Below are 22,179 nucleotides of genomic sequence, written 5' to 3' on the forward strand. Positions count from 1 at the left end.
GTATAGAATTTAAATATTATTCTCACTAGACTTATGGGTCCTCCATTTGAACCATTACATAAGTGTGAGTTACAGTTCCTTACATGGAAAGTTGCTTTTTTTGTTGCTATTACCTCACTCAGAAGAGTAAGTGAAATTCAAGCATTAACAATTCAAGAACCGTTTATCCAACTCCATCACAACAAAGTGGTTCTTAAAATAAACCCCAAATTCCTGCCAAAAGTCATTTCACCGTTCCACCTCAACCAATCTATTGAGTTGCCAGTATTCTTTTCCCAACCACAGACAGTTGGGAAAGAGCTCTACACACATTAGATGTAAAAAGAGCGCTCCTCTACTACATTGATAGGACAAGACCGTTTTGTAAAATAAAACAAATGTTTGTGTCCTTTTCTCCTCCACACAAAGGCAATCCTATTTCAAAATCGGGCATTGAAAGGTGGATTGTTAAGTGCATTCAAATCTGTTACCAAAATGCAAAAAACGCACTCTATCCATTCCCCCTGGGGCTCATTCTACCCGTAAATTAGGGGCATCTATGGCATTCCTAGGAAATATACCATTAGATGATATTTGTAAAGCAGCTGCATAGTCTACACCGCACACATTTACAAAACACTACTGTGTAGATGTGCAGGCAGAACAGGCTAATGTGGGCCAGGCTGTACTCAAAACATTATTTTAAACTACTGCAACAGATACAGGTGGTCGCCGCTAAGGGAGAAAACTGCTGTGTAATCGATGCAATAGTGTGTGGTCTGCGGCCCATATGCCTCAAACGGAAAATGCTACTTACTAGTATGCATCTGTTCTTGGCATGTAGGGCTGCAGAACCACACACGCCCACCCGCCTCCCCTCCTTCCCAGCTACCTATATCTGTTCCAGTAATATCTTAGGTACACAACACATGGACATCCTTCTCTGTACTCGTACAACTCCATCATTTGCCCAATGGTGAAAAAAATCTGAAGATGGAGTCTATGCCCATGCGCACTATGATCTACAGGAGGAGTCATCCAACAGACAAAGACTCTTTCTTCCAAGACAACAACAAAGTGTAATCATCCGGGCCCACCACCAGATGGTGATCTATGCAATAGTGTGTGGTTCTGCAGCCCTACATGCCAAGAACAGATGCATACTGGTAAGTAGCATTATATTTATATATATATATAATTTTCATTGGATGGTTTTTCAATGCATTGTGGGTATTTTCAACGATCATGTTCGCAATATGATATGCACTTTGACATGTAAGTGTTTTATTATAAGCCATTATTTTATTCTGGTGATAGGGAGGAGAGCCCTAAGAAAAAAGGGTTATATCCAGGAAGCGCGACATAGTAATAATAATACTCAGGTTTATAAAGCGCCTGGTTACACTAGGCTATTGTGTCCCCACGCTGTGATACAGACCTAAAGCATCCTCACAAAAGACAACGCTCCTACCATAGGGGGAAGCCACCAGGAGGCTACTCTACGGGTAAGAGATGAGTTTTCAGCTCCTTACGGAAGTTAGTATCCGAAGCCTCCATCCGCACCCCCCACGGTAGTATATTCCACTGCTGTGCCGCCAAGAAACGAAAGGAGCGACCACCCATCCTTACCCTCCTGCCCCATCCTTACCCTCCTTCCAAGGAATCAGCTCTTTGCGAGCATAACACTTGTATTGGAATTCGCCATTGGATAGACAAAACATTTTCTGCTATGCTTTGTTAGGGATTATCCAACATATTTAAGTTAAAATCTCCAGTTAATAAAAGATGAGATTCCATGTATCTTTGTTTAATCGAAGTAACTAGATGTTCTAATTTCTTCACACACTGTTCTTTCTCTGCCAATACTGGATGGAAGTAAACATTTATTAAAAACACATTGCTGTCCGGACTCCTATTTCTTGCAGATAGAGGCTACAGTCAGAGACCTGCTTTGGGACAACTGGTCACCCCGAATAGCTATAACTAAACTCACAATGGGATGGTATGACGGGGGTATCGGGCTGCCAGATATGCGTCTCTATTATCAGGCCTCGCAATTAGTCGCCATCAACAAATGGGTGTTTGGGTCACACACTGACCCCAGTTTCCGTACCTATCTTTGGTTGATGGGAAAGTACTGCTCTCTATTCTGATACAAGCATGTGAATCTCTGAAAGATTCAATACTGGAGAAGAAACTAGTTACTTACCTGTACACTATGGTTCTCAGTATTGATATCTTTCATAGATTCACATGCGGCCCGCCTGCCTTCCCGTTTCTCAGGTACACCACATTTTATATCTTGATACATCCTTGGCTCACTTTTGGGTCTGGAAATCTGAGGTATGGTGGCTCTGCTGGAGAGTGTAATCTTAGGGCTGGCAGCTGATTGGCTGTCTTTTGGACCACATAATAATGATGATCGGCTATCTAACACTGTACTTCCCTATGGGTTTTCAGTGCAGTTTTTTCTTTTACTGCTATTATTCATTTACTGTGAGACTCCCACCATGACGATGGGGAAGATACAAGCATGTGAATCTATGAAAGATATCGATACTGGAGAACCATAGTGTACAGGTAAGTAACCAGTTTCTTTTGTGAAAAGGTTCGAAATACAACAGATAAGGAGCTGAAGAAATAAACATCATTGAAATTTCTCAGTTATTCCAGACCCCAAAAAGTGAGTTTTGGGCCTTTCTCAATATTTAAAAAACATCATGTGGCGCCAGGATCCTCTCCAGGTAACTTAACATCTACTCTTATAATTTAGGCAGCGGCAAAGTTTTGAATAATGCATTTTCTGTAAAATTATGATTTGTATACATTATGCATATGTCTCTGGTTTCTGGAAGAGGCTACACAATTATGTGCAAGGCTTTTTAGTATGTTCATGCTTATTTGAAATTTGTTTTGTACTGTTGGTGGTTTTCTTGTCTGAAGGTGGCAAGTCGTCCTTTGGTTGTAAGCCTGTAAAATATAGACCTGTAATGTATAACTATTAAACATATTCTTGCTAGCGAAGCAGAATAAGTAGCTCAAAATAAACAGGGGAGAGGGGCATAATGGAGATATACATGTTTTGATATGCATTGATTTGGCTCGGGTTCGGATTGCACCTGCACACTGGTGGTTTCACTAAGATTTGATATAGAAGGGGGATGTGTCCTTTTCAATGATCCCTGCACTTTAGTTGATTTACAATAAGTCAGTCTGAATGTTGGCCATGATTAGAAAGTTTATTTGCATAGGACTAAGCCCATAGGCACCTACAGGATTTTCTCCTAAAGTGTTTTTGTTTCCCTAGCCTATCACCAGCAGCTGCCTCAACAGACCCAACCTCATCAGCAAGTACAAAAAGCGTATGGTTATAATGAGCCTGTAGCTGTAGCTGCCCCCCAGCGCCCGGCCCCTTCTGGCGGGGTAAGTAGAACTAACATCTAAAAGCCACTTTGTTAATCATTGCGGTTCCGTTGATTTGAGCGTGCTCAGAGTTGAATACTCCCCCTTGGCATCACTAAAGTGTTGCAGTAGGATGGCATGAGCTGTGATGAATGTCTAAGACTTTTGCAGGAGATATTGATTATTTTTGCAGCTTCGATTAAACCTTCAACAGAATTATGTTTTGAGTTGACTAATTTATATGGGGGAAAATACACCAACCCAAAATTTGTGGTCCAGGTACGGCAGGGGAAAGGGGTCACAAGTCAAACCATGATCTTGTAAATCTGTTTTTTAGCTCGTCTGCAAGGAGATTTGACCCTTAAGCTGTTGTGGCTCACTTAATTCATTACAGGCTGGCTCCATTTTAAAATATCACAGTGGGTTAGGACACCACCTCCAGAGATACTTGCGGTAGCAATTTTCAGAGGGTTTTAGAACAGCAAGATAACTGTTAGTTAGTGCACTAGATGCGGAGATATGTTTTCCTAGTCACTGTTTTGACTCTTCAAAATAAAGCATAGATGATTAACCTAGGCCAGGAGCAGGTATTTCGTCTGGTCCTGTGCAACTGCATATATGCTGTGACCCAGAATATGAAGAGAAGGCCTATGATGAAAAAGAATATCCTCCGTAATATGAGCGTGAACTCCAGACTTTTACAGCCAAAGGTTGTCCAAGGAGTGTATACGCTGCCCGGTACTAGGCTTTCTGGACTCCCTGGCAACAATGACATTGTCAAAGTGCTAACCCCAGATAAAGTCGATTGGACTGCAGCCACACCATGACCCACTGAGCACTGTTTTAGTAAAGTGCGTCGTAGGTAATGATAAATCATATAAGACAACAGGGATGATTAATGTAGCCCAAGTTTTACAAGCTTTACAAGTATACGACATTTAACATTTAACATTTATGAAAAGGCACACTCAAGAACACTAGGAAACGAGGAGTCTATTTTAAAGATTTATTTCAAAAACCTACATACAAAACGAATAGTTACCATTATAAAAAACAACAAAATAGGGGCACCAATGTTTACCAAGAGAGTAAATAGCAATAACATGTTTGGGAATATAACACTTTCTCTGTATTCCTCCAATCCCACTCATCTCTTTGTCTAACTAAGTTAAACTTAATGGAGAAGTGGCCAAATTCGAGTTTCAAAGATGGTTAACAACTGCATACCTTTTTGGGAAAATAGAACCAATGTTCAGCATAGTAGAAGTTTCTGCTATTCTGCGTTGGCAAGCTGGCAGATAAACCCTTTGAGCGAAGGCTAAATGTGCCTCCCGGTAGCCACATCAAAGGAAGGTGAAACAGTTCTGTATGGCTTTTGTCTCACATCTCTGGTATAAAGTTCCTCTCTGCCTAATTGCACTTTGTTCTTAGGTTTTATAATGTAGGTTTTCAATGTTTTATGTTTCAAAATAATCAATTGGCAGAAAGGCCTTGGTGCTCTTTCACTTACTTACATTCTGTTACACAGTGGTTATTTAAAAACAATAAATAAGTTAGGTTACAAGTTTCTATGAAACAGTGTTCATTATTTAAAACACTTACAGTATCAGATAATTCAGTTAATACAAAACAATATTAATATATTTAAGCAGACTTGATTATCCTGGTGCAATGAATGACATTAATGAATCTGCATTTTATATTTGGCACTTGTATCTAAATGGCCAACATATATAATTTAAGAAAAAAAGAGACCATGTATACAATAATTAAAACCATTCTGATCGACCTTACAGTCCATGTCACTACAAAGAGCTACAAACTATGCAGGTGGCATTTATGTCCACTCTTCAACCACTGATAGACACCCTCCAGAACTAGCTCCTTCGACTACCGCATTACCTTCCTACGGATCCGCTACCTGAGCTACCCATGCCACCACGTCCATCATGTTCAATTAACTCTTCTACGGCAGCCATAGTTGGAATTGCCTCTTCCTCTCCATCCACGCTCTCCAACTCTAAGCCCTGATCCACCAACACCCAAGGACATGGGGTAACTGGTACTTCTCTTCCAGGGGATTCTCATCAAAGTCATAATCACTGAATATTCCCGCCCATGTGCGGGACCCCGGAAACAATATAAAAATATATATGTAAAAAACACATATATCTTGCTCCACATATATGTATGTACATATATTATTTTTCTCACACCAATGCAGCTCCATAACTGAGGCTAAAACAATGTAAACACATATACATGCACTGCAATTAGTTAGGAAGCAAAAGAAAAAACACATTAGGTCAAATAACCTTGAACTTTGTGTTTTAATGAGTAGACCACTCATAAATCCTGAAAATTGCTTGTAAATAGACATTGTTAGCCCTCAGGCTGCATTGCAAAACCAATAGCATAGAAAATGAAACCATTTTCAACAAAAACTGGCACCGTGCCTTTAAGGCAGCCATGACCCCAGGCTTCCCATCATGCCTCAGGGGTGACAGTTAGGTCAGTTGTTCTTTCCGGCTCCTTCAGTCAGGACCCTGGTGAAACAGCTCCCTTTATTTTTGGCTTTTTGGCAAAAAATATTCTTGTTACCTACAATTTTTTGCCTTCACTCGACGTCTTTTAGACATAGGGTGTTACTGCTACCTTTTTTAGGCTTAAAGGTGATTTTTCTGTCAGATGCCTTCCCTCTTTGATAAATGCCCTTCATGTGGAAGGAAGATGGCCAAGACTGACACTCATTCAGTGTGTATCCTGTGCCTACCTGAATCTCATTCCTCGAAAACCTGTGAACACTGCCAGGTTTTATCATCTAGGACTCTGAAAGAACGTGAGAGAATTCGGGTTTATGGGCTTTCTGAGAGAGGAAGATCTCCCAAGAAGCAGAAAAGTCGGAAGGCGCGGTCGACGTCGAAAGAAGCCCCGACTGGTTCACATTCGGCGTTGGGATCGGCGTTGGAGAAGCAGTCGACGGCGACGAAGAAGACGTCTTCAGCGTCAACATCCAAGGTACCTCCGCTAAAGACAGCGTTGAGGGATAGGTCACCGTCGAAGCAGAAGACTTCAACGGCGAGGCAACTGACGTCGAAGTAGCATCGTCATGCTGTGACGTCGAGGCATTCTCCGTCGACGCCTGGCCACCGGCGTTCGGCGTCGAGACATCCTCCGTCGGCGACTAGTCATGGTCGTTCGGCGTCAAGGGAGCCTCTGTCGACACATCGTCGGTCGACGTCGAAGCAGCCCACGTCGACGCCCGATCAAAGGCGTTCGACGTCGAGGCAGCCTCTGTCGCATTCAGACAAGCGGCATTCGGACTCGAGGCACACCCCGTCGCCGACAGAACATCGGCGTCGAAGCAGCCCCCGTCGTCGTCGAGCAGACAGCCTTCAACGGCGAGATGCTTCATGCCGAAGGACAGTCATCGCCACCCGAGGTCGGCGTTGGGGAAATCACGGTCGACGTCGAAAGAGCGTCTATCTGCTCGGCGTCGATACAGCCACCGTGGATGGATCAGCGAAGATCCAGGGAACGGAGCGTTTCGCAGCCAGTCATCTCTCCTGCAAGGTCACAGGAGAGGTCACCTTTGAAGCAGGTAATGCAGGAGAAAGAGAGTGAACCATTGGACCAGTCTCAAGTCCTAAGGCCTCAATTGGGTTCTCCAGGATCAGCATCGGCTGCGGAGGTGGGACAATCTCCAGTACAGGATACTCCTGCCAAGAGAAGGAGGGTCTCAGAAGAGAGATCTCGGTCGAGGTCTTCCTCTAGATCTCTAGTGAGCCTATCCTCATCGTCCTCCGCATCTCGAAGTGGCAGATCCTCGGATGGACAAGACAGCGATTCGGATAAGGAGAGGTCCAAGTCCCCTGCAAGGTCACAACAGGATCAAGCTGATCAGCCTCCACGGTCACGTTCACCAGTGAAGGATCCCACCCGCAAATCTCCTCCTATTCGTCTTTCCCCAAGGTGGTATAGACCTCTTCACCACTGGGCCAAGGACAAGGAGACGGCAGATTGGCTGAGGGCGTATCGAGACCAGGCTTCCCGCCGCAAGGAACGGTCTCGTTCTAGGCACTCAAGTAAGAGAAGATCTCGTCACAGAGAACGATCTTGTTCTAGAACGCGCTGAAATAGAAGATCTAGGTCCAGGAGGACCCGTAGCTCTTCAAGTTCTTCGAGGACCCGATCTCACAGGGAGTACTCTCCGACCCTGACAAACCGTCCACGCTAGAGGAGATCTCCAACTGAAGATATTTTCTCGTTCCAAGACATCTTGGGCAGGGGAGCCCTGAAGCTGGGGGTGCCTTTGACAGCTCTGCAGATCAAGACGGTCATATTTGAAACCCTACAGCACAGAACGGCACCCAAACCTTTGTTGCCGTTGGTCCCGGGTATAATGGAACCAGTGAATGAAGTCTTCCTCACTCCGGCAACGGTGAAGTCCGTCCCAGCGAGGATTCTCAAGAAGTATCGTCCTCCTGATGAGGATCCTCTGTTCCTCAAGTCCGATCCCCCGTCAGATTCAGTAATCATTGCGGCGGCTAGAAAATCCAATGCGGTAGCTTCCTCATCCACGGTACCGCCGGATAAGGACAGCAAGGTGCAAGACTCGTGGGGGAGAAGTTTGTAACACCTCAGCTTCTTTCCTCAAGGTCTCCAAATGCGGAAGCGCTGCTCGGCAGATATGATAGATCTCTGTGGGACTCATTTCAGAGGTTTTCTGCAAAACTTCCTCAGGAAGATAGAAAGGACTTTGAGGAAATTCTGATGGAGGGCGGTCAAGTCTCCAATCGGATTATAGGAGCGGCGGCAGATGGGGCAACGCTGGCTGCGCATGGTTATGTGCATGGAATCACAGCGAGGAGATCCTCATGTTTGCGCCTGACAGCATTGAAACCCGAGGCTCAAGCCAGAATTCTAAATCTTCCTTTTTCAGGCATGTCTCTTTTTGGAGCGAGTGCTGATGAGATGCAGCGGATGAAGATTTAGTTAGACACCCTCAAAGCTGTGGGGCTTGAAAAGAAAAAGGAATTCCTGAAGAAGTTCCGTTCGGACAACAAGGGCTCTTCAAAGCAGAGGGTTCAAACCCCTCACTGACAGAAGGGCCAGAACCAGCAAGGCCAACAAAAGTCGCAATACAAAGGCAAGCGCAATTCCAAAGGAAATGGAAATCGGCGCCAAGGCAACAACTTCAATAAATCTCAGCAGAAGCAATGAGTCTTCACTTCCCCCAGCGCCGTTGTCCACTCCAGTGGGGGGAAGCATTGCGCATCACAGGACAGAGTGGCAGGCCATTACAAAAGATCAATGGGTGTTGTCTACGCTGCAGAATGGGTACTGTCTTCGTTTCCATCGTCTACCTCCACCCGTTCCTCCGATGTCAACGTCCAGCCACCAGCTACAAAGGTTAAAGAAAGAAGTAGCGACACTCCTCGAGAAAGAAGCCATCGAGAGAGTGCCGGTGGCCCAAAGGGGGAAAGGAGTGTACTCGAGGTATTTTCTGGTCAGAAAAAAGGGCCAAAAGGCGGAATACAGGCCCATTCTGGACTTGAGAACACTCAATCTACATGTACGAAAAGAAAAATTTCGCATGTTGGCGCTTCACCAAATATATTCACATCTCAGGAAGGGGGATTGGATGTGTTCGATGGACCTTCAAGATGCGTATTTTCATATTCCAATACGGCCCGATCACAGGAGATTCCTTCGATTCCGGGTGGGGACCTCCCACTACCAGTTCAAAGTCCTTCCGTTTGGGTTGAAGTCGGCCCCCAGGGTGTTCACGAAGTGTGTCGCAGTAGTGGCGGCAGCTCTACGCCGCAGGCGAGTCTTTGTATAACCATACTTAGACGATTGGCTGTTGAAAGGTCCAACTCCAGGCAATGTAAGGAATCAATTCCAGACATGCATAGAACTTTATCAGCGTCTAGGCCTGCATGTCAACTACGGCAAGTCTGTCTCTCAACCCACTCAGAAGATCCACTTCCTGGGGGCTCTGCTAGACTCCGAGGTAGGAAAAGTGTTTCCTTCGGAGGAGAGACAGTTTTCGATAGCGCTCAAGTGCCAGCAAGTTCTTCGCCACAGGTCTCAGAAAGCGCGGAAGATAGCCTCACTCTTAGGGTCGATGGCTTCCTGCATCTTCTTAGTACCGAACGCCAGACTTCGGATGCGTCCTCTTCAGCAGGATCTGGAGGACAAATGGGACCAGCATTCAGATCGCTGGGACGATCAGATCACTTTGTCGGAGGTAGCTCAATCTTCCCTCCAGTGGTGGACAAAGAGACAGAACATGCAGGTGGGAGTTCTCTTCCATCTACTCAAACGATCATCACAGACGCATCGTTGCAAGGCTGGGGGGCGCACATGGGTCCTCTACAAGTGCAGGGTCTGTGGTCTTCCAAAGAAAGCACTTATCACATCAACTTGCTGGAATTGAGAGCGGTCCACCTGGCTCTCAAAGCGTTCCTTCCCTAGCTTCAAGAGGAAATGGTTCTAGTACAGACGGACAACACCACCACGATGTACTATTTGAACAAGCAGGGAGGAACCTGCTCAAGGACTCTGTCTCTGGAAGCTCAGCGAATCTGGCATTGGCTTCTGGCTCGCAAGTTGTCTGTTCAAGCAGTCCACCTCCCAGGAGAGCAGAACGTGAGGGCGGACGCACTAAGTCGGCACTTCGAAGACAAAGAAGACTGGGTTCTCAACGACTAAGTGCTAGACGACATTTTTCAGTCATGGGGTCGTCCTTCCATAGATCTCTTCGCGGACGACTTAAACAGCAAATGCGCAAGCTTCGCCTCAAGGTTCTATCGACCAGGAACAAGAGGGAATGCTCTTTTGATCGACTGGTCAGGGGAATTTGTGTATGCCTTTCCACCCCTTCCTCTGATCCCGAAGGTGGTGAGCAAGCTGAACCACGCGTGCACAACAATGATCCTGATTGCCCCCGACTGGCCGAGGCAATGGTGGTACACGGACCTACTTCACCTGTCAGTGTCTCCTCACAAGAGGCTTCCATGCAGGCTGGACCCGTTATCGAAGATGAACGGGAGGATTCACCATCCCAACCTTCCGTCACTGAACTTGGCAGCATGGCTCCTGAGGTCATTCAGTACGGCCATCTAGGGCTGCCACAGGACTGCATGTCCATTCTGAGAGAAGCACGACGTCCTTCCACAAGACATTCTTATGCATGCAAGTGGAAGAGGTTCTATATGTGGTGCATGCAGAATGGTCACAATCCGGTGAAGTCGGGAAGAAGCAGTTCTTCCATACTTGTTGTACCTGGCTAAAGCAGGTTTGAAGTTTAACTCCATTAAGGTTCATTTAGCCGCTAGAACGGCTTATAGGCGATCACCTTCACAGACTTCTTTTTTCCAGCTGCCAGCAGTAAAAGACTTCCTGCAAGGTCTGAAAAAGGTGTACTCTCCTGTACGGCCTCCTTCTCCTCCCTGGGAGCTGAACCTAGTACTATCAAAGTTGATGGGCCCTCCTTTTGAGCCCATTCATAAAGCTACTTTACAGCATATATCCTGGAAAGCGGCTTTTTTGGTAGCGATTACGTCAGCCCATAGGGTGAGCGAAATTCAGACCCTCTGTACTAAAGAACCGTATACAGTGTTTCATTTGAACAGAGTGGTGCTCAGAACGCACCCTTCTTTCCTGCCGAAAGTGGTGTCAGATTTTCATGTCAATCAGTCTATCTCGTTACCCACTTTCTTTCCTAATCCCTCTACTCCAGCTGAGAGGGCGTTACTCTTTGGACCTGAAAAGGGTTTTAAAGGTCTATCTGGACAGGTCCAAGTCTATTCGACATTCTGATCAATTGTTTATTAACTACGGATCGATCAGAACTGGTCATGCAGCATCGAAACGTTCCATTTCCAGGTGGATCGTTACGTGTATCAAACTTGCTTACCAATTGGCGCAGAAACCTCTGGGGTGTACTCCTAAAGCGCATTCCACTAGAGGTAGAGCGGCCACGGCGGCTTACCTGCATGATGTGCCCATGTCTGAGATTTGTAAAGCTGCGACCTGGAGGTCTATCCATACATTTACCAGACATTACTGTCTAGATTCTGACACGAGAGCAGATACCCAGGTGGGCCAGGCCTCCCTGAGGAATCTGTTTAACAGCTGAGTTATTTGGCTGTTATGGCTTGGTTGGGTCATGTACTTCTCATTTACCTGCAGGTGGTTGATGGGCTTGCTATTCTATTCAGTGCTTATGACTATTGATGAGGATCCCCTGGAAGAGAAGGATAAGTTACTTACCTGTAATCCTAGTTCTCTTCCAGGGGTATCCTCATCAAAGTCATAAGCAACCCACCCGCCTCCCCAGGTAAATGAGATTTGGTACTATTTCAATCTTGTGGTTGAGCCCTGTCTTCAGGGTTATGCAAAGAACAACTGACCTAACTGTCACCCCTTAGGCATGATGGGAAGCCTGGGTCATGGCTGCCTTAAAGGCACGGTGCCAGTTTTTGTTGAAAATGGTTTCATTGTCTATGCTATTGGTTTTGCAATGCAGCCTGAGGGCTAACAATGTCTATTTACAAGCAATTTTCAGGATTTATGAGTGGTCTACTCATTAAAACACAAAGTTCAAAGGTTATTTGACCTAATGTGATTTTTCTTTTGCTTCCTAACTAATTGCAGTGCATGTATGTGTTTACATTGTTTTAGCCTCAGTTATGGAGCTGCATTGGTGTGAGAAAAATAATATATGTACATACATATATGTGGAGCGAGATATGTGTTTTTTACATATATATTTTTATATTGTTTCCGGGGTCCCGCACATGGGCGGGAATATTCAGTGCTTATGACTTTGATGAGGATACCCCTGGAAGAGAACTAGGATTACAGGTAAGTAACTTATCCATCTTTTTCAGATCGGATATTCGACTTGGAGGAAGGAGGCGAGCTTCTAGATGAAGGACGAGGATACTCTGCTGTAGATGAAAGAATAGGGAATGCTGCATGTTACTTAAAGAAGGTAGCATGACCCCTACACATTCTGTCTCGCCCACCGATGACTTTGACCGTTTCCATGCCTTTTTAGAAATGTTAGCTAAAAATTCAAACTTTCCATGTCATCTAAGGAGCAGCAGTGATTCTCCTATGTTGTGTTAGCAACTCAAAGGAGATCACAAACCCCTATCACCCCTAATTCATCTAGGGAGGATGGCAGATGTATAGCTCCAATGTCAAATATAGCTGAAAATGCTTTGGCCGTCATTGGTGGTTATCTGCAGATATTGCATGACAGGTTACCTCTAACCAACTCCCTCTCTGAAGACCGACTAAAACAGGCTAAGGCCATTCTAAAGGAGAGAGTTAAGGCATCAGCTCTCATTGACGCAGAATAGAATGTGTCTAACATTGTTTTCCGTCTGCTAAGAGGAGCAATAGTCCTGTATTATCCACAGCTATCCACCTTCTGGAGGTACAGGCAAAAATCCTGGATATGCCCTTCAATGCCCATATGTTTTTTGGCAAGCATGTTGATGACACTTTACAAAACATCCGACCGGACAAGAATGCTGCACTTTCTAGTAGCTTTACAGTAAAGCCCCACTCCTGTTCCTTTTCGTAGTTGGAGATATTGTCCTGCCTATAGAGGAAACCTTACCCAATATGGATGCCAAGATTTTACTACTCTCCAAGACTCGTTGGGATAGGAGCGGGGAACGCCACGAGTAGGGACTAACGCGCGGCTAGGGAAAGGATTGGGAAAGAAGGAGCAACCCAGCAAGGCTCTCAAGACAACCATAAAAGACCTTCTCTATTTTGAGGCCACCCACACCCCCCGAACCAACCACCAAACAGGTCTGTTTGGCAGAAAAATTTCCCATTTTAGTCCAGCTTTGAAATAACTTGGATAGCGGCTTTCTACAGATAGTGCAGTCTAACCACACCTTAGAATTTCTACAGAATCCACCGGCTCACCCATAAAAAGGAGCATCACTTGCAGAAGCTACAACAGGAAATTCTTCTCCTCCTGACAGAGGAACCAGTGTTTCCACTCGATCTTTTTTTGGGAAGAAAATCCGGACAGTTCAGGCCAATTTTTGACCTTCCAAATGTGTATGAATACCTGAAAAAAAGCAAATATTTTAAGTGGTAATATCCAAGTAGCCCTCCTATTTCTTCAGGAAGCAGAGTACCTTGATAGGCTTTCATGATGCATATTTCCACATTCCAGTACACCCAACTCACACAATACTTCAGATTATTTGTGTTGCGTAGTTTCCACCTACTGATTCTATGCACCCCTTCAAGATACGTTCTATAAGCCTGCTAGCTCACAGTACCACTATAAGTACCCCATATCCTAGGAGGGTAGCAAATGGTTCTGGCAACCTCTGAACATGAGAACCCTGATACAACAGGAATCGTGGTGACCGATCTAGAATACTTTGGCTCAGTCACCTATGCGATCTTCTTTTCAGAGAAATATACAAGGAATACACCGTGGGACATTTTCAATGTTTATTGAAGAAATGTGATTCTTGTATAAAATATATGTGCAGCAATGATCAATAGACAGAAGCAAATGAAGGTTTTTCAGCATGAATTATTTTCTAAAATCACATGCAAAAGCATTATTACTCCATCTAGGGGTTGGGTCCGAAATTATCTGTTTTAATTGAAAAAAAATCTTGTTTGGGGTTTCATCGACTACCATTTGGTGTTAGGGCCATCTCCTGTTTTACGTCAGACGTAAGTTCTGGTACATGGTAGCCATCTTCAGATTTTTTTTTTCTGCCATTGGGTCTGGAAGCAAAGTGAGACACTCCAAAGTTTTGGACGAAATACCCGAAAGAGTCCAGGAATTTGAGTGAGAAAACCACTGGTCATCAACTGAGAAGACACCGGAGAACGAGAGATACCTCTGTCCACTTTCCCCATCGGGGGACCCCGATTGTGCAACGAGGCAGATGGATCAAGAGGGCGAGGAATAGGTCATGGAAAATACCCCTTTCAAATTTTGGCTGAAGTGTCACCACAAGTTTGCACAACGCGACCCACACAACGTTTGTAACCTCTGCCTGAAGAGGGATCACATGGATAAATCCATGAGCCCTGCGTGGTGTTAGTGTTGAAGACACTCACGGTACTCGGGAAGCAGAGGGAGAACCATTACACAGCCACGCTCCAAAGCCAGAAACAACCATCGCTGAGGGATACAGGCCTCTAAAGCGACAAGGACGACCAGGGAGTGTCCGCAGAATTGACACGGGAAGGGTCAAACATCGAGATCCACAAAGGGGACTCCGAGAAGAGGCATTCCGCGAAGGACACAGAAAAAAAGACAGGTAAGTTAAGAAACACTCACCCGTCAGAAACCACGTGCCCTGAAAAAGGCAGCCCAGGCATAGAAGAAAACTATGACCAAGGGTCCGCAGCGACCAAAAGAAACCCACTAATCCCAACCCAGGGATACCGATGAGGGAAGATAGTCTAAATCCAAGAAGGCAGGTGCCGAATGAGAGGCTGTGAGTGAAAAGACAACTCATTTGGAGCATGAATCCACCACACCAAAGAAGAGTATCTCCCTGGCCTCATACGCCAAAAGGGTTCTCAAGGTGGAGAAAGATGCCTGAAAACAGATATGGCAGCACTCCTTCAACAAAAAAGGAGTCAGAAGAGGCGCTGAAGGAATTGTGAACTCCTACGAAACCTGCCGCCGAAGAGGAGTAACATATCCTCGAAGCTCCGGCAACCCTCAAACCTCACAAGGATGTCGAAGAGGAACTAGATGCGCCATAAGAGGAGGAAGCCTTGGAGACTTTCGATGAAGAATGGAACAACCTCAACACAAAGCCCAGAAAACATCTGTAGCTATCCCTTGAAGGCTTCGCCACCAGATGACATAGCCTTCTACAACAGCCTCATCAAGAGAACAGCTGATACCTTTGGGTCCCCTTTGAGAAGGAGAAAGAAGACTTCTACTTACTCCTAGAGACTTTGACACCACCCACCAAGGGGACACAATACCTCCCAAGGCTACCAAGCATCCTGGACCAGGGCAAGGAGGCTTTCAAGGAGCCTGCCTCAGCATAAAGGGTAACCCCAAGGGTGGAGAAAAAACATAAGCTTCCACAAATTACCCTAAATACATTCAGGGAAAAACAGTGCCAGACTCGATCATTGTCACCACAGCTAGAAGGAGGAGCAATGCTCACTCCTCCACGGGCTCATCTCCAGAGAGAGAAATCAAAAGAATGGACATGGTAGGGAGAAAGATGGAGAAGGAAGCAGCAACGCAATAGTGCATTGCAAACTCCAATGCCCTCCACTGGTATGGCCACCAACAATGGGATGACATCGAAGAACTGATGAACAAGCTCCCAAAAGAGGACTAAATCCAACATGCAGGAGAAAAAAACATACCCAACGCCTGCCTGGAATCAGCCCTTGATGCAGCCGATACCGCCAGCAGACAAATGTGCACAGGCATAACGTTAAGAAGGCACACCTGGCTCTGAAGATCAGGCTGCAAGCAAGAGGTCCAAACCTCAATCAACAAAACATTCACAGGCACAAATATGGTGACAATCACAGAGGTGCTGCAACATGCACCTCCAGACAACAACTCCCTGTTAGGAAGTGAGGTAGATGGAGCCCTTCAATAAATAAAGGATAATGACAGCCAGGGCTATGGCTACAACAGAGGGGCATCTTCAAGAGAGATTTAACCTCAGAAGACCCACAGAAAGGTGAGTCTTCAAGAGGCTAACCGCAAACACAGGGCAGCAGGCAGTTGCAGAAAGAACTCCATTCCAGTGAGTGGCACATTATCATTCATCCTCACACTGGACGCATCCTTGCCCTGCCACCAGCACCAACAAAGGATGGCTCCATGTGCAAGCTCAGCTTCGAGAAAGCACTCTTTACTGCTGCCACCACCTGAGAGCAAGAGGAGACATGACCAGAAAACCAGCCTTCTGCCATTGCCTCACCCACCTACCCCCTTTCCTACTCTCCCCCTACCTTTTACCAAATTCCTCCCCCACTCCCGTTTGCCAGCTGACACCCCCCCCCTTCTCTTTAGAGGTCACCAGTCTGTGGGTTTTGGGGGGTGTAGGGGGGCGGGGTTGGGCCGCAGTCAATGGGGCTTAGGGAACCCTTATGGCCAGCATCCGCAGGATGATCACTGCGATCTTTGATGTGGAGCTTGATCTTTAGCTTGCCGTCACTCACCACCCGGAAAAGATCAAGTAGAGCACCAAGGTCATGGGCGCCCTCCCCTCGTGGGTCCTTTCGGCAGCCCACATACCAAGGCGACTCCAAAACCACTTCCCTTGATGATACCACCTCTTTCCAATGTCAACAGCCCCAGCAATCCTCCACAAGGAGTTATTTTCATGGCTTCTACAGAGACAAAAAAACTCCAAGAGCTAAGGGTGGTTCCCCTAGGCATCTGCCGCTACCAAGCAGTGACACCTATTAGGGGTTGACTCCAAGGGTGGTTCTCCTCATGGCAGCAGATCACTTTAGACCAGTGGGTGTTAGACGTCATATGACATTGTGACTATATGGAGTTCACTTTCACACCTCCCAACATTCCACTGTGCAGATGCATCCTTTCCTCACAACACCCACGCCTGCTTCGGGAAGAGGTAGACCTATTCCTACTCAGTGGCACCATATAGCTAGTGCCATCACGTCTATAAGGCACAGTGGTATACTCCCTCTACTTTCATTCCCAGGCAGGACTGATCCTTCAGGCCTACCAGAGACCTCGGGCCCCTCAACGAGTACATGTTGTCAAAACATTTACACATTACCCCAGTATTGGAACTTTCATAGATTCCCATTCTTTGTATCATTCTCCGTCGTCGGAATGGGAGTCTCGGTAACAAAAATACCATAACTGTAGGTACAAAAGACCAAGGAAAAAGGTCTAGACCTCATTCTCTTTTGTAGCATATCACCCTCTTTGTGTAAAAGAGACCAAACTTAGGACTCAGCCAATCAGAAGTGCCTCACCAATTAGAACCTTCCTGAAGGGACCTCATTGCCTCAGATTTTCTACTGCACGTTGTGCTTAGGGAGTCTCCTTTGAGCTCTGCTCAACTCCTACTCTTCAAAAGGATTTACTTCAGGATTTTTCTTCAGAATTGTTGTTGCCTTCCATGATGTCAGAAATGAAGAAGAAAAAAGGCCTTTTCAAGCCTTGTTCCACCTGTGGCAAGAAAAGGCTTTTTGTGGAGGATAAGCACAAAGACTGCCTCTATTGCCTCTATCCTGACCACCAGGCTGCTGACTGTAAGATCTGTCGCACCATTTCAACCAAAACCCTCCGGGACCATGAGGGTAGGCTCTTGAAATGGCTTCAAAAGCTTAAAGCCAGGAAGGAGACTGTCTCTAGTGACAGTGAGGATGCAGCGTCGATGTCTTCTTCGAGAAGGTCAGTGAAGAGGGGTAGCGGCTCCCCTTCTTCTTCTATGGAAAGATCTTCAAAGGCCTCAAAGACCCCTAGTGAGTCTGAGAGCCCAGGTCCCAGCAAATCTCACGGAAGTGTAAAGGAGAGGGAAGGACCAACTACGCCTTCTACAGGTGAGGACTGCCACAGCCTTCAAAAAACCTTCACCCCAGTCTTCTGAGAGGAGTTCAAAAAACCTTCACCCCAGTCTTCTGAGAGGAGTTCAATGTCCTCGACGACGAAGACGTCGACGGCGGAAGTTCTGTCGACAAAAACATCAAAATCAGGATTGATGTCGTCGACTATCCCGTCGACAGGGGGTTCGTCGACGAAGCTACCGTCGACGGCGGGGGCTTCACCGCCGACTGAGAAACCGAAGGTGCCGTCGACGACGAAGCTGCCGTTGACGACAAAGCTGCCGTTGACGACTAAGGTGCTGTCGACGGTTACAATGGCGTCGACGACTATGGTGTCTACGTTAACGACGGCGACGACTACGGTCTCGTCGACGACTTTGACATTGACAACGGCTGGCGTGTTGACAGTTTCATCGTCGACGACAGAACAGTCGACGATATTATCCTCTGAAAAGAGGATTATCATTTCTGTGACGCGGATCACGCCACAAATGACTTCTCCGAGGAGTGTCTCTCCCCTGCTGCCGACCATGCTCCTTCAAGAAGGGGAGTCAGAGGAGGATGAACAGGATGCGTACAGCTATGCCAATAGTCCCTCCCAGCTTTTTGTCAAATGCCAGGACACTGACTCGGAGGGCGAATACGGCCACGAGGAAGTTGGTCATCTTCAGTCGGCCCAGTCGTAACAGCATTCTGAACAGGAAATGGTTACAGTGCCATCTTCTTTCCTACAAGATCTGCATAAGATGCTGCAGGACTATAAATCTAAGGCAAGTAGGCCTCTTCCAGTTCTATCAACGCCTGCTACACCTACAGGGGCTTCAGCTTCATTCGTGACGCCTAATTTTCCGGCTCAAGCTTCCCCTCAGCCTTAAGCGTCCTTCCATCAGGATTCCTCCGGATTACAAGAGGCCCATTGTCGTGGATTGGCAGCAGCGCAAGCATACAATCGCCACTAACCTTTACTCAGGATGTCCGGCAGAAACGACTTCTGATGCTAAGTTCCCCACTCCCTACCAGCTACGGATCACACAGCGAAAGAAACACTCACTGTGAGAACACGTACCCAGCCGGGAAAGGGTAAGTGGATAAAATAAAAAACAGGTAGTGATGATTCTTTGGGATCCCTCTGAGTCTGGTCAAGCGGTGGCAGAGAATAGACAAGGGCAGCCCACCTGGTCGGGGAAGAGTAAAGAATACAGTTATCACTACCTCCACTGTGTCTATGAATACAGCTAGCCCCAACCCTTGGTACAACACTCACCAGAATCACACACCACCCAAGCTGGTTTGGAACATGCAACGGATTTCTTGCGGAACAGACAGCCCTATGAATATCCAGGTAGGACTGAAACTGGAGAATGGGTAAAGTTCTTTTAGTTCAGGAGTTCCAGACCGTTGCAGGCAGCGGTAGAAAAGATATATACTATGACTGCTGTTACTGCACAAGCCGAACACGACTGTTGTCCAAGGGAGTGTGAGTAGAAACAAAACCAAAGAAGCATATCAGGAACAGAGTCTCTGTCTCTTATGCACGGTAATTCCATCAGGAAACACACCCGGAACTACGTCTCCCAGAATACCTCTCTGGAGAGATGTGCACTGAAATAGAGGCAACTCCGCGTCTTAACTGCAGACGCGCTCGCCCACTGAGACCTCCTCTGAAATAACAAGGCAAGGTCAGTAGCGCTGTACCAATTCAATCCCTCTCTATCTATGGTACAACACGAACACAAGTGTTTGCAACGGAAGCGAGCCAGCTTCCGTTTGTCTCAGTACTTATCGGATTTCCTCGGGAATGCAGGCAACAGGTTGTTAGACGGCTTCGTCTCCTCAGTGATCTTCTGGCTTCTAGCTGAAATCCGGCGGGGAACACCATCCGCCATTCCTATAGCCTCCGGATTGATTGACAAGCACCTTCCTGGAGGAAGGGAGGTGCTTAAATGACCTAGGTCCCGTGACTCCTTTGACTTGCCCCTTGGCATGCTGGTTAGCGTAGTTTGTTCGACCTGTCCTGCACACACTCCCAGGCGCATACCATCGACAGGACTTACCAAGCTGACCTGTACCCCGCCCCCTGGACCCCGTAATCGCTACACCCATGATGATTCCTTGGATGAGGATCAGCAGTCGGATCATGACTCTATTCCCAATACAGAATATGATGAATATATCATTCCAGATCCCTCATCACCAGTCCCGGACCCGGCGGATTCCCCGCCAGCGGACATTGGGGGCTTCCATCAGCTGATCGAAAGAGCTGCTGCAAGATTCAAGTTAGCCATGCCTAAGGTTACGACAGATTGTTTCTTATGATTTTAAGGAACCCTTTCGAAAAACAACTAGGTCCATTCCTATTGTGGATCATTTATGGAAGGAGGGCCTAAAGGCTATGAAGCACCCGGCGACGGTGGTCCCTGTGCTACCGCGTCTGGATAAAAAATACAAGGCACCCGATGACGGTCCTGCGGCTTTAACAGGTCACCCAAGACCAGACTCTGTGATCTCGCAGGCAGCGCAGAGAAAGTCACGTAACCATTCTGCTCCCCTAACAACTCCTCCGGACAAGGAAGGCGGAGGTTGGATAATGTGGGGAAGAGATTCTCGTCGATGGCAAGTTTGCTGTTGCGTGAGACTAATGCCATAACGATCCTGGGTAGGTACGACCGCCAGCTCTGGTGCGATGTTGCCCCGTACCTTGACCAACTGCCTCCGGAGTCTACGTCTGAGGCAAAGAAAATCTTACAGGAGGGAGAAGCGACGTCGATGGAAATCATAGACTGTGCAATGGATATTGCAACAACGGCGTTCCGTTCGTTGGCTGGAGCGGCAGTACTCCGTCGCCAAGGATGGCTCAAAGCTACTTGGTTTCGGCCTGAGATCCAGAACAAGGTCATGGATCTTCCCTTTGATGGAGAGGCATTATTCGGCAAACTCATTGACGATGCCCTGCAAGAAATAAAGGACACAGAGACTGCCAGGTCCTTAGGGACCCTTCAATACAGAAAGTCTAATTTCAAGGGATCCAGAGGAGGGGGTGGTAACTACAGAAGATCCTTCCAACAGCAACGCTATTCCACCACGGGCTCAGGTTTCCAGCTATACCGTCAGCCTTATCAACAGCGGCAGGGCCAGTCTACCAACTACTCCAGGCCTTACAATAAGGGTAAACCGGCTGGACGAGGACGGGATTCATCCAAGCGCCAATAGCGACCTCCTGGCTCTTCCTACTGGACCCTCCTTCAGGAAATAATCAGTTGGAGGCAGGGTCAACAAATACCTTCAAAACTGGTCCAGGATATCATCAGAGCGTTGGGTGCTCAATATCATTCGAAAAGGGCATACCTTGGAATTCCCGCAAGTCCCTCCACCCAAGCCCCCGGCAGCCACTCCATCGAAACACCAGCGTCTCCTTCGGCTCGAAGTCAAACAGATGCTCCGGAAGGGAGCGATAGAGCCGGTCCCCTCAAACCAAAGGGGTCAAGGATTTTATTCCAGGTTCTTCCTGGTGAGGAAGACGCTAGAGAAGTGGCGCCCCATTTTAGACCTCAGGGGGCTAAACACCTATCTCATCTCCTTATCCTTCCGGATGGTGTCTCTCCAGGACATCTTGAAGCTTATCAGCCTGGGGGATTTCATGGCCACGCTCGATCTCGAGGATGCCTATTTCCAAATTCCGATTCACTCAGCACACAGAAGGTTTCTGCGATTCACAGTAGCCAAGAGCCATTACCAGTTCAGGGTTTTACCCTTTGTACTCCGCTCAGCCCCAAGAATTTTCACAAAGGTGCTGGCGCCAGTAGCAGCTTTCCTGCGAAAAAACATTTTCAGGTCTTCCCCTATCTGGACGACTGGTTACTGAAAGGTCCATCCAAGGATGCAGCGCTAAAGGCTGTTCAAGCTTGTACCAATTTGTTTCAGAACCTAGGACTAACACTGAACAACGAAAAGTCTTCCCTGGTCCCGTCCAGAAGAGCTCGCTTCCTGGGAGCCATCTTTGATTCGAGGCTCTCAAGAGCCTTCCCTACTCCGGAAAGGAGAAAGAAATTACAGACCTTGGCCCAGGACTTACAAACAAAAAAGTGTCTTTCAGTACGTCACTACAAGTCTCTATTGGGAGTAATTTCATTGTGTATCCCACTAATTCCCCATTGCAGACTTAAAATGCGTCCTCTGCAGGAGCAACTAGAAAATCAGTGGAAACAAGCCCACGGTTCATTC

At 46.8% G+C, this 22,179-nt stretch overlaps 1 protein-coding gene across 1 annotated transcript in view; it reads left to right on the plus strand.

The window, feature by feature from the left end:
* The window catches only part of LASP1 (LIM and SH3 protein 1), a 601,479-nt gene that overhangs the window by 534,279 nt on the left and 45,021 nt on the right, over positions 1–22,179 (plus strand). The window contains exon 6 of the mRNA XM_086924327.1: positions 3,287–3,402. Within this exon, the coding sequence (XP_086780453.1) occupies positions 3,287–3,402 (116 nt within the window). The remainder of the gene's footprint in view (positions 1–3,286; positions 3,403–22,179) is intronic.

Source organism: Lissotriton vulgaris, chromosome 5, assembly GCF_964263255.1.
Source record: "Lissotriton vulgaris chromosome 5, aLisVul1.2, whole genome shotgun sequence".
Lineage (NCBI taxonomy): Eukaryota > Metazoa > Chordata > Amphibia > Caudata > Salamandridae > Lissotriton > Lissotriton vulgaris.